At 35.9% G+C, this 13,908-nt stretch overlaps 1 protein-coding gene across 1 annotated transcript; it reads right to left on the bottom strand.

Annotated features, from left to right (window-relative positions):
- Positions 1 to 3,156: 3,156 nt before the first annotated feature.
- Positions 3,157 to 13,908, bottom strand: LOC140778767 (uncharacterized). The gene is made up of 7 exons (XM_073123630.1): positions 13,558 to 13,908; positions 12,809 to 13,159; positions 12,575 to 12,680; positions 9,950 to 10,064; positions 9,122 to 9,853; positions 4,478 to 6,134; positions 3,157 to 3,980 (listed from the first exon to the last, which is right to left on the bottom strand). The coding sequence occupies exons 2-7, from the start codon at positions 13,008 to 13,010 to the stop codon at positions 3,568 to 3,570; spliced, it is 3,225 nt and encodes a 1,074-aa protein (XP_072979731.1). The 5' UTR covers positions 13,011 to 13,159; positions 13,558 to 13,908; the 3' UTR covers positions 3,157 to 3,567.

Raw genomic sequence — 13,908 nt, 5'->3', positions numbered from 1 at the left:
TTTTGTTTGTCTGATTAGTTTCCTCTATTATATTAATGTTCTAATATCGTCATAGGTTGATTTTCTAGTTGTTACTCTGCTCTATTCATCAGAACTTGCCCAACTTGTTTCTCAATATCATGTTTACAAGAAGTTATTCAATACTTGCACTGCATCAGAAGATTTATTAGGTCTTCCAAATTTCTATGCCAGTATTTTGACATGTGATGCTTTGCATACTAGAGGGAAGTTGTACTGATGCCGGCGTTTCGCTGTATAGCTCTTCACTTTTTATTCATTGTAATAAACTGTATCTTTTGCTTGTTAGGCTATGCTCACTGCATTTGTTTAACTTAAAAGATCAGTTCAAGGGAAGACTTAAACCATTTCTGCGAGAATTATGTCTTTAGTTGCTTAGTTGCTTACTGAATAGGGATAGTAGTCAGCCCACATCTTTAAATCCATATTTTTGCTCCGGTTACGGATTCAAATGTGGATATTAGATGGATACCAAATGTAAAACCATATATGGATTAAATGGATACTGATATAAATCAGATACAAATTTGAAGTTAATTCTGTATGAGTCTGAATCAGAATCCATTCTCAATGAGTTTATCTGCATCCAAATCCGAATTCAAATTATTTTAGAATTCCTGTCCATATTTGAATTCGAATCCGGAGTAAGGTATTACCCGACCCGTTTTCACCCTATTACTGATTCATCTGTCTTAGTTGCTATTTATGTTATAACAAAAGCTCAAGCTCAACTCTATTAGATCTAATGCTAAAAGCATAATTTGGTCCTAATTTGTCTAAAATGTTTATCATGATCCAACTAAACTTTCTTCTGAAATGGTGACCAATATACTAAATATATAAACAAGTCAAAACTTCTCATTCCCTTAACTTTCTAAAGTTCTATCTCATTTTTTCTCTATTTCATTGATACTTGTTTTCAAGTATAAGATTGCTATGCCAAAGTAGAGCACCAGATGATGAATCTTTGAGTTACTGTTCCAAAGTAGAACAAAGAAAAATGTAAACCACTCAAGAGTCTCTAATGCTGCTGAGCATGATAAATCTGAATGAAGAAAAAAAAAATGATACATACAGCTAACTCTAAATAGTTAGAACTAGAAACTTGTGGTTATTGTTTTATTGTATAATTTACTTGGTAAAATTCTATCAAATGAACTGGTCGAAGTAATCGAAAGTAACTCATTTGCAGAATAATCTTCTCTGGGCATTGATGACCTCCAATTTTATTTCTAGCTCAGTTAAAGCTGACAGTCAACTATACGAATTGTAATCAAAGTCATGCTAGACTTGCTAAGAGACCTGGAGTAATAGCTCTCGGAATTGAAGAATTAAAGGTGTAATTGGAGATAAACAACATATTCACCAAGTCATCCCCTACATTTGTCAAATAAAACAAAGGTACAGACTTCCATCAACACACTGCAACCTCACGATGAGTCTAGTTGGTGTTGACAAGTCACAACAAAACTTTTGGTCAATTCTTATCTGTTGTAATGTTCTTCCATGAATGAGCTTTCACTTTTTTTTTCCTTTTCTTCCTTTGATTTATATATATATATATTATATTATATATTTATGTTCTTATTTTATTTTTATTTTTTTTGAGAAAAAGGAAGACGGGATACTGATACTAGCTACTTATTAGACATACTTTCGGCGAGTCTTAATTTCCGAAGTGTCAAATATTTAACTCGGGAGGGAGAGAATTAAGTCTCACCCCTGGTTTAAAAAATGTTTAGATCTACCAAAGGTACAAGAAAATAATAATTATTATTATATATATATTTATAATGTCTCGTTGATCATGAGTATCACTTCGTTGGATTTGTACCAAGGTTCAAAAAATCAGTATCGGGATCGGGATCAGCTGTCCAGAAAAATGATACGTATCGGCCATATCGGCTGCCTGTATCGGATCAGACTATTTTAATTAAATAAAATTTTAAATATTATTAAAAATATTGAGAAATTTCTAAAAATTTAGAAAAAATTATAAGAAAATAAGAAATAATAATTACTCACATATAAAGCCTAAAAAATAAAAATCTCTCTTCCTCCCTCTCTTCTTTTCTATCCCTCTAACTGTTAGTCTGAAATATCCATTTTCTCCCCTACTTTTTTTTCCTCTCTCTCTCTCTCTCTCTCTCTCTCTCTCTGACAGCTGCTGCAGCTAGCTGCTGTCATAGTAGCTGACAGCTGCTGCAAGCCAAAACCAGCCGATCCCGATCCGTTTCGGCCGATCCCGAGTAGAATCCTTGATTTGTACTCATGTCATGGCCCTCAAAACATAATTTGTTTATGTATTTTTTAGATCATTAAATAGTAGAAGCTTTAACATTTGAACTTAAATCACCGGTAATGCAAGGGGGAATCATCTCCCATATCTCAAGAGTGTTATGACCTAAAATCAAAATTATGACTGATCATATACCTCAATGCATTTGAGATACAAAGAGCATAGCAGCAGCCATAGATTGTGCAACTATCAATTAATCATATAATGTGTTGGCTATAAGAGGATCTTAGTGGGGATTCTACACCGAATGACTTCCGTTCAGGGCTACTGAACTAAGTTTTGGGTCGGAGGAAATTATATATGGATTTGGTATTGTTCTTTCCCTGCAGGATTTTGCATAAAAGAAATAACATTATAAATACTTGGGCGAACAACATCCCAATAATTACAATAAATCTCAAATCACCCATCAAGGTCCTTTCTCATTAGTAAAATCACTACCCATAGTGCTGCACTACGTGATTTCCAAAGAACAAATTTCGGATGGAATTCAATTTTATTTCATTTAAATAGAATTCAATTGATTGCATTTTATGAATCGTTCCTTTATAGTATTCTCACCTATTCAATAAAATAAAACCAAATAAGGGTTAGTTTTGAGATTCAGAATAATTTATTTTAAGTGGTAAATAAATTCCCTCCAAATCCGACTTCAAATCATCAGATTTTGCTAGATATTTTGAAATCCATCCAAATCCAGTGAAACCAATTGAAATCTATCACTTGATTGTTTCAGATTGAGAATTTGGAGAACGTAATAAAATGTTTTGTGAAATATAAAACAAGCTTTATGATCTTCTCAAGAAAAAAAAATTAAGTTTTATGAATGAAAAAAGGGATTATGATGGGAAAAGAACTATGGATTATTGCTGAATAGAACACGCGGCCAAGCCATTACCTTCAAAAATTAAGAATTACAACAATTATGAACAATGAAGCCACAACAAAGCAAGAGCTCAAGAAAAGAAAAAGAATTTACAAAAGAATAGAGCTCAAACTGCACTGGTGTCCTCTGAACAAAAAACATCAGCATCAGAAATAAAGCCGTAACAAAAAGAAGGCAGTGGTGGTAGCTCCTCAAATCACTAATTCCATTCTTGAACTTTGCAAATGGAGATCAAATTTTTTTTTTCCCCAATACCATGTCACTGCTGCATCGTGTAGTCTTGCAACTACATTGAGACCAGAGCAGATGATATCTTCTGAGGTGATTGGTTACTCCTTGACGCACTGAATGGATTGGTTACTCTTTACATAATTATACAGTTGCACTTTGTTTCCATCTTCGGGGGCTTCAAACTGTCAACTGTCTTCGGAATTTCATCAATGGAAGGTGGGGGGGCTGAGCTCTCGATGTTCTCTCCTAACTCTATGGATGGTGTGTTTGTATCAGCTTCCAATCTTTTCCGTTTAACCATACGAGAACGAAGACCATGTTCATTGGAGACTCGATGCAGATTCTCCTTTTTAGATTTTCCTAAAATTGTAATTCTTGGGTGAGGAGCCTCAGGTACGCTCACCTCCTTTTCCATTGCAATGGTTGCAGCTTTGTAGGCCAAATTATTAACGATAGAACTGCAGAAGAGTACAGTGTCAGTTGCTTCTTCCAATGTAAAGCTTCTCTGCATGTTTCTCTGCCCGTCAACTATCACAACCGGTTCTTCTGCCAGAGGTGAGGAGTAATAAGGTCACTAAAACTTTTCATTGACCAACAATAGAACAGTAATTTGCATACTCAAAAATTCTCAGTCCAGCAATATGAAGTGACCAAAAAGAAATTATCTTAAACATGTACATTATATACACTCAAAAAATCAAAAAATAAATTATATTGTAAACACAATTATCTTCTCTAATTATATCCTTTTGTTCCTTGTTTTCTGTAACTGTATTCACTTGTGTGTCTCACAACAAGCCATGAATTCAGCTATTCTTTTTCTCTCTTTTACTTGTGGCATTACTTATTCATCTCATATGTTCTCATATCACCTACAATGGTCTACTAGTTTTTTTTCCCTAATTATTCTACATACATACAGTTTTGGTATTGTCTATGCAAAAGTAAAAGAAACAGACATTAGGCATCAGACTATAACCTTGATGATGGGACATAGAACATCTTGGAGAGAAGAAAAGTTAGTTAGTCATGAAACCTCATACCAGTGAGATGATCAGGATGTTTAGCTACGTTAGGTTCCACAGAAGAAAGCAAGATGTCCTGAGATGATGTGAAAACACAACTTTCATGTAAGTCATCCGCATTACTTGAAACCTGTGATGGTTCATGCTTGGTCTGTGGATCCTCAGATATGTTCTGATCACTTGGCTGTTCTAGGATGCCAAAGGAACGGCGACAGCTAGTAGCATCAGAAGCCTCATCCTCACAAACAGTCTTTAGCATATGGCATTCCTCAGTGATGGATGAATGTGGGATGACACCTACTTCCTCATCTTGATAACTCATTTTGGTATTCTGCAGTGGACCAGTAGCAATCCTGCATGCAGTGTGGTCCTCCACAACCAGATTATCTATGGATAGGCAATCAAATTCTTCACTTATGTCACTTTTGGGGTAAATTGCAGCTGAAGAGCTGCTAATTGACATATCTGACACTGAACCACGGCTTTGACAACTTGATTTGTCAAACTCAATTCTCCTCCTACTCAACTGGTGATGCTTGAGGGCCTCCATTTTGTTAGATGATCCAAGATCAACAGAAGAAGCAGCTGAGGAACTGTCACGCCCAATGCTGCGTTTCATGGCACTCGTATAATCTCTTGCATAAGAAGGGTCAGAACAAAGTATATTTGAAGCAGAAAAAGCCCTTCCTTGCACAATCGGCCACTTGCTGCTGGTTGACCTTTGCAATAGTACTGAAATTCCTTTTCCTTCAGGATTGTCAACCTTGAGACCTGGATGTGCAGTTGGTTCTTCTTGTTGACATTTAGCACCAGTTTCAAGTCTGGAGTCAATCACCATATTGTGACTGCCTGGTTCCCCATCAAGATGATATTGTGATATGACATCTCCAGTCTTGCTGCCTATTTGCCCATCAAAAAGATCTTTTTCACTCATATCCATGATATTTCCAGATGACCCGACTTTGGGCAAATAATCCAGCTGCAATTTATCATTCCTTCCATGATGGCCAAGAAAAACTTCAATGTGATCCTTTTCGGACAATTTGGTAATGCTGGAGAGATGCACTTCATCACAAAATCTTCCATTTACATTTGAAATTTCTGATTGAACTACTTCATCCTCACGAAGTAGAGTGCCAATTTCTGTATGATGAACTAAATCCTTTTCAGTACACTCTCGACAAATATCTGTAACTTGATCCACTTCCGGGTTATGGAAGTGCTTTCCACATATAGAGCAAGCAGCACATGAAGGACAAGAAGTAGCTGTTGTGACTGTCTCTTCACGAAATTTACCTTTGGTACTTTGTACATCTTCTATCTTGTTTGTCATATTTTCATCAAATTTTTCAGTGTCACTTTGAAGCATTATTGCACCCTCATCATGGCCAGTATCTTCGTTTATCTTGTCCACCTTATCAAAGATAGATATTTCCTCTTGGATATCAGAACCTTCTGCCTTCTCCCACCCATAAGCATTCAGGTCATGCTCAGTTTCCATATAAGGAGAAACAGTAACGCCAGGTTCAGAGCTAGCATTACTGCTTGTTGTAAGTGATGAGTTCCTGGAGTATACAGGCCGGTAGATATTGTTTGCATTCCTAACAGAAAGTGTGGCGGCAGGGACACTTGATAGAAGTGGCCTAAACATATTATGAGGAGCCTTCTTATGATCCTAGAGAAACAAATCAGAAGTTTCATTATAAATGTAACATAGAAGTATTCAGCTAATTTATTAGCAAAAGAGTAGTTGATAATAAGTGGGTGGAAGAAATGACAGCAGATGATCAGAAAATGTACAATCACCAACCCTTTAGATTGGAGCACCCAGATCTATCACCATCTACTTCAGATAAAAAAAGAAAATGAAGAAAATAATGAAATTACATAAGTTGTTGAGTAGTGAGAATTCAAGTCCCTCTAGTAAGTTATTTTTAGAGTGTGATTCTAGAACTGAAAGTTCCCAACAAGACCATGCAATTAACCTGTCAACAATAGAAAGCTATTCTATAATATTGTACATCCCCTAGAAAGCCATTTATAATTTTTCAAACAATCCCCATGAAAATGAACCAGATAAAAGAGGCAAACGATAAGAAGATGATTAAGCAATACTCTGGCCCTTCAGTTATTTCACCTTAAGAAACAGATGAATAAAATAAAAAGTGGGAAAATGTTTTGAGATGAATGAAAGATGAGTTAAAGAATCATAGTAATAATGGTTTTCTAAAAATATTGAAGGCTTTAGGAGGAGATAGTTTATCCTCCCCCTTCCCTCCCCTCCTCTTCCTGTAAACTGCAGCATCAATAAAAGGACTGCAGTTCTGACTGGGGGAAAAAAACAAAAACAAAAAAACAGAAGGGAGGGTGGATCTACTGAGTTTATCCCTGCTATTCTTCATAAGGATGCTACCTTAGCAGGAAGAGATAAGGGGCAGAATATGCACTTCAGAAAAAAATGAGAAAAGGTGCAACATTTACATTTATTACTGAATCCTGATCCTCTGTAACCAGTATACTTATACATATATTCGGCCAAAATGAAATACATGAGCTTATTTCTTTATAATAGATAAAAAAGAAGAAGTTATACCACATTTTTTTCTCCTCAAACTAAATCTGACCTAAGGTTATAACTTATAAATGAACATTGAAAAAAGACTCAAGAAATTTGTATTTCTATATATTGGAGAAACATATAAGAAAGATCTAGAAAGATTTATCTTGTCAGCACAAAGAGGATAACTCTCAAATATTAAAGTATAGAAGTTGAGTATTCCTAATATTACATTCAGACAGCTCATACACACTAACATAAAAAAGATAATTGAGGTGATGATTCTTGTTTTGGGCTCAATAGGTTATTGAACAGGAAATTTCAGTAGTTTTTGTCAAAAGATCTGCAAAACTCCAGACAACCTATAAAAATTTTAAACAAAACAAGAAAAACCATTGAGGACATTTAGAACTACCCAATTTGTTTATTCTAATCTAGGTAAGTTCACCTCAACTAGCACTTACATTATTGTAGTATCTATCGATGCTCAAAGTTCATCTAGTCAACTTAAAACTCAGTGAGACATTCGATTAGTCGGATATTTCGTACGATCCAGGTCTAATCGGATCGCATCATGAGGGCATTAGGCTCGATGGATCAAATCTATTTATTTTTTAATTAATTCATGTTTATCTCTTATATAAGCCATTAAGACAAGTCTAATTATGTTATGTAAATTACTAAGACAAGTTCAATTAAATCAGGTAAGTTATTAAGGTAAATTCAATTAAATCATGTAAACATCTAAGGCAAATCCTAGTTCAAGTCATATAAACATTTAAGGCTAAGTCCGAGTATGATTCATTGTACTCGAATCTATATATAGAGAGGGTTTGAACTTCTTTGTTTATTAATCCAAGCATTCAACAATTAAAAAATTATTTTAGACTTAAGTTTATCTTAAGAGTAATAGTAGGATAATCTAGGAGCAAAAGTTAATCATAGCTATTTATTTTCCTAAGAGTAGATCTAAGTTAGAAATCTAATTCTATCTTCAACCCATAGTCGACATCACCTTCAGCATCAACCCTACTATATAGTCGTTCACCATCACCCTTAGTCGTCTACCACCCTCCGATGATCGACGCAACGTTAGATATTTATCAATCTCTCCTGCTTTGACCTTCGTTTACTATTTTATTTATATATTTTCATCCCAACTTACCAAAATCATTAGAAGCCTAACTTTCGAGACTACCACCACCTAAATTTTTATAATTTTCTTATATCTAAATCGGTCTAAATCTGACTCGTAACATTTTGTTAAGTCAACAAAATACTTAGAAAATATACTAGGTTCATGAGGTGGACTCACTTAATAAAATTCTTCTAGTAATTGAAAACTCGGATAGAGTATATATTTATCTCCACGTCTTAATGGCTGTACGTCGAGGGTTAAATTAATAAAGAATGGGTAAGACTATCAATAGACAAAACGCACATGATTTTATTCCTCAATAGCTCCGTCACCCCTTAACTTTTAGCCCTCAATTGTTGAATTTTCCTTCTAGATATGATTCAATTTGATCTAGTTCCATAGCTGCTGGAGTTGTCCATAGTTACCAATTTAACATCTTTGAGCCTTCCGAGGACCATGCAACTCTATGATGTAGAACCCCCAATGTCCAACTTTCCCCATATAGTACATCAGATTCTTTCAATTTGGTGCTTAGTCATCTTGGTTTGATTATGTTAATCTTATATCGATTTGGAGCTTCAGGTCATTAAGTGAAACATCAAGCCATTTATCCAGCCTTCCCCGTCCCATTCTAAAACACCACCCCATGCCAATTCAGAAGAGGAGTATTCAGCGCACCAAGTAACACAAAGAGATACGCATGGCAAACCGAAGGTCTAACTGCACCATGTCAAGACGACCCTTGCACGCAATTTTAGGCCAATGTAAATAGTAAAACAAGACTTGATATATTGTCAATTGATTAATTCAGATTATTGCATAAATCAGACATCTTTTACTAGGAGTCTGCTTAAGAAGGTAGATATAAAGTTTATGTGGTACTAATTAAGTCACTAAAATACTATTAGTATTCTCTAGTTCATTTAGAAATAAAGCAATATGCAGAACAGCTAACAGTAAATCTTACCATCAGTAGAAGTGCAGAATCAAAAGATCTTTTAGGGACAGAACTCGCAAAGGAATTTCTGGATTGTTTGTTTGATAATGCAGCCGTTCTACTGTTAGTTATTACTGCATGTTTTCTTGCAGGGGGGTTGCGAGAGAATCCTACAGGTACTGAGTGCATGAAGTCCATATCATCTTCTGTCGAAGATGCTTCTGAAGTCTTACTATAGGAGCTGAAACGATCCCGTTCATTACTATGTGATGAACTGGCACGTCTAGATGGAGTTGGTGACACTGATTGTCTTCTGAATTTTGATGTTGAATCCATTCCAACTCTAGATGCTGGAGACAAACCCCTTGCCCGTGAAGCTGCCCGATCTGTCAGAAGATTTGGTGGTGCATCTAAGGGGAAACCAGGAAGATTTGATTGCCATCCTTGAAGTTTTGGTGATGCAGAAGTTCCACGATTAGCTTTTGCTGGGGAGGTTCCCCTTTTTCCAGAGGAGAATGCTTGACTGGTTGAACCAGTGCTCATCCTACGGGGCGTTGAAGACCTTGACGTTGGTGTTGTTGGTTTAGCTGGAGAAATAGGTCTTCTTGACGGTGTTGGCAACCGCAAAACTGGAGGTGGGCTAGAGCGAGAAGCTGAAGATGGCCTTGTTCTTGACTGAATTCCACTACTACTAGAGCGTGGAGATATGCTTCGTCTATGTGGACTGGCACTGCTTCTACTTGTCCTTGGAGTCTTCTCAATCTGTCATAGCAAATAAATACAAATGATTATCCATAGGGGAACAATCGAATTACTGATCAGTCCAAAGAAAGAATGATAAGAGACATGGTCACTTACCGTGGATGACCTTGATAAAGAATGACTTTGTGCCCTGCCCCTATGGGGCTGACTAATGGATTGAAGTTCATCATCCAATGATGGAAAAAGAGGTGTATCTGGGGGAGTCAATAGCCTGTTATAGAAGCAAAGGCAGCCTTTATTTCTCACAAATCAGTAGCTCCACTACTTCACATAAAACACAATAAGCAATGTATGAAATAAACTATAACTCCACTTATAAGGTACTTATTCATAATTGAATCTTTGAAAGCCTAAGAAGAGAGAGGCGCCTCTTTGCTCGCTTATGCAAGACAGACTTTGACTTCCGCAAATCTAGTCTTATATGCCTTGACTAATAATCGGGAGCACCCTGCTTTTCGTTGTCCATAGAAAGGTAGAGAGGGATCAGCAAGTAGGTGTTCCCATTTTTACCAAACGCAAAGAGCCCCCATGTTACTTCTCTCATCCCCCTTATCTATAAATACCAGGGGTTAATTAATTGTGATAGACCTTTTTACGAAGTAATAATTAATTGTCATAGACTGATCTTTTTAGGAAGTAATAATTAACTGTGAGTGATTTTATTCGTATGTTCCTTTAAGTATACAACTCTAGATATAGAAAAATAAGTCATTATGTGAAATAGAATATTTTCCTTTAATTAATTTTCGGAAATGCCACCACAAGTTTTATAATGACTCATATTTGTGACAAATTCTGAGAAATATTGATAAGAAAGACAACCTTAAAAGTTATGGGTACAAGTCAATTTTGTCATTCAAAAAAATATTCCATTTATTGGTGCATATTTTACCTAACTATATTTCTAATTTATAAAACTTCTGGCAATTGAGAAAATACAAGGAAAAAATAAAGTTTGTTGCACTAAAAAATAATTAATTGGGCAGATTAGCAAAGCTAACATCAACTGCTCTAGTAATTAAACTTCACTTTTTTCTGATTTTTCAATTCAGAAAGAAACCAATTTGATTTTGATATGTAGTCATGTGATAGTCAATTCAATATTGAACAATTAAATAGTTTATGAGTTCTTACTTAATTTGCATTATCATGCCCTTTTATAAATAATGAACAAATATAGATATTGAAAATGTGCTACTTAGGAATTATTGACAAATAATGACTTGCTGATAATGTATGCCCCAGGTGACATTTTAGCAACCTGCATGTATTATGGACATTAAATCTATAAATGACGAAATAGGACTTAAATTTTTTGTGTGGAAATAATCTAAATCAAGCACAGAAATTGCCACAGACAAAATAACTATATTTATCATTTTGCAAAAGGTGAAAATTTTTGGCTTAAGAAAAGGGCGAGATGAAATCTTGACAAGAAATGGTTGTGATGCCAAATATTACAAAAATTGCTGGAAAAGAAAGAATAGGTGCAATTGAGAATCCGTATAAGACAGAACAAAGAGAAAACCATAATAAAGGAAGACCAGAGAAGAGTCCTTTTTATAGAGTGATCTTGGCATTATATGTGAGAGCGAGGGAACAGTGCTCTGGGTGAATGTGACTTTGACAGCTTGTATAAGAAATTAAACATTCTTCTATGTGAAAATGACCCTGGAACATGTATGATCAATTAGTATATCTCTCTCCAAAGGTGTCATCGACATCATGTGAGCAAATCCAACTAATATTCCTATGCTGATGTGAATGTGTTCACTTGGGAATAGATCCTGCATGAAGATGACTATGACGACTTGAGAACAAGCTTTGCATAAAGATGACTCAAATTCTCAACGATTTAAGGGAGACTGTCAAATTAGATCATTTTGATAATTTCCTGAGCTGACCTGACCATATGTATGACATTACAAGATGGATGATCCCAGGACAGTAAATATTACTTATTATAGACACGTAGATCCAGGCTCAGAGGATTCTAAAAAAACAGTACGACATTTGTAGAATATACATGAAGAAAATCTTCAGGAGACCTTCTTCATTAATGCAAAATTCTTATGTAAAACGACTAGCATTAGCCATCAATCATTCATGTACGTTAGACATGTGGTTACTAATATGTGAACATAAATATTGTGACAAATTCTGAGTTTTAAAGATAATTAGTAAATAATATAAATATATATGTACTATAAGACTATAAGTGTGCAACTTGTATGGACATTTTACAAAAGATATCAGTTTTGGTTAGTTTGGTTTTCATATACGCATAGAAGGACTCTCTTGACCTATGTTGAATCATCCCTTTCATCCTTTAAAAAGAAATAATGAAGAGCATTGAATGGACTTTGGCTGCTTTAGTTAGTTAGTTACACCTCAGTTTCCATTTATAGTAGACTGACTATTACTAGTTAGGATTTCAATATTATGCATTTAAATTCGAAAATGATAATAGATAATATTGAGCTTTTGTGGTTTAGTAACTTGTTTGATGATGAGAATGCTGAAAGTATTGGCAAGCTGTGTGACTGTCATTCTTTATCAAGAAACAATTCAAATACGAAATAACATTTCAAACTCAAAGCAGCATAGAAGGTAGGGAGAAAAATCAAGTATAAAACATTATCCATAGCAATAAAAAGAACAAAACACAGTCTGCTAAGCATGAAGAATGTAGTAACAGCCTGTTTAATGAAAGGAGCTCACCATTCATAATCATCTTTATCACCATCAGCATGCAGCAGATCACTACTCTCTCCACGTGGTGGAATGGTGATGCTCAGTTTGAAATCGGACGAGTGTCGCAATTGTGCTGCCAGCATACAGAAACAGTATATAGCCAAGAAAATAAATTATGTTATATATTAGAATGTTGAGAGCTTCAAAGTGTAGAATGTTTCCTAACACAGGAGAAAGAAAAAGAAGAAGAATGGGAATTACATATGGACTCATCAATATCATCTGATGTCTGGAGCAAAAAACTGTCCCTCTCGTGGTTTTTTATATCAGTAAACAAGCTGAGATCGTCATCTTTTGCTTTACGATGTAATACACTTTCAAAACTGCGACCCCTCTTGTGGATAGACTCTTCAACGCGCTCCCTAGCAGGTGAATACCGCAATGAAGGTGAGGGTGGCATCATTTACAACACCGCGACTCTGGCTCACGTGGGTATCTCAGGATTCTCCTTCTCTTTCAGAAACCAAATCGGTGAATTCCATATACCCAGAAAAACCATGACATGCAATCTTCCATCCAAGATGTTGTGGCCAGCAGCTCTGATGCCATTACCTGTTATTTACTACCAAAATTACTGCTCCAAACTGTGCAAATAAATACCAAATACAACAGAAGTAGGCATGACCAAAAAACTGAACAAAAAAATAATAGAGAAAGAGAGAGAGAGAATAAATCAACTAGTTTCTCGAATTCAGATAAACTTTACTGAGCCCAACTCATACGAAAACAGAATTGGCATTAACTATAAACCCAAAAAATCCATAAAACCACAACCACTAGACCAAAACGGAGAAAAAGATCACGACTTTTCATGAACCACTACACCAAACTTCATCTCCAGTAAACTAAACGAACAAAGAACAAGAATCCGACCCAATTACACCGAAAGAGCTAACTCAGCAAGCATTTTCTCGCCACAAAACCCCCCCCAACAAGTTTTCGCAGATTACCATTGCCAAACCCCCAACAGCTTCCGATCCCCCTCCTCTCCCACCTCCCAAGCTAGGGTTCGAATCCCGGGTGCAATCCGGTGCTCCGGCAAGCAAAATCGAGACACACCGGATCGGGGAGACCGATCGCCGACGAGCAAACCCTAATTTCGCAAGCAAAACTCCAAACTCGGAGAGATTTCGCGAACAAGAGAAAGAGAAACAAGAAAAAAGGAGAGGGTTGAAAAGAAAATTTCTTTTTCTTTTCTTTTCTCGTTTCCTTCTCTTTCGCTGAATTGCGTTTCACAGAAGCAAAGCTCTTCGCCAGAGCTGAGTCTTTGCTCTCTCTCTCTCTCTCTCTCTCTCTCTCTC

Source organism: Typha angustifolia, chromosome 3 (assembly GCF_048772165.1).
Source record: "Typha angustifolia cultivar Huaian chromosome 3, ASM4877216v1, whole genome shotgun sequence".
Taxonomy (NCBI): domain Eukaryota; kingdom Viridiplantae; phylum Streptophyta; class Magnoliopsida; order Poales; family Typhaceae; genus Typha; species Typha angustifolia.
Note: the sequence above shows the minus strand (reverse complement) of the source record. Positions and strands in the feature narration are given on the sequence as shown.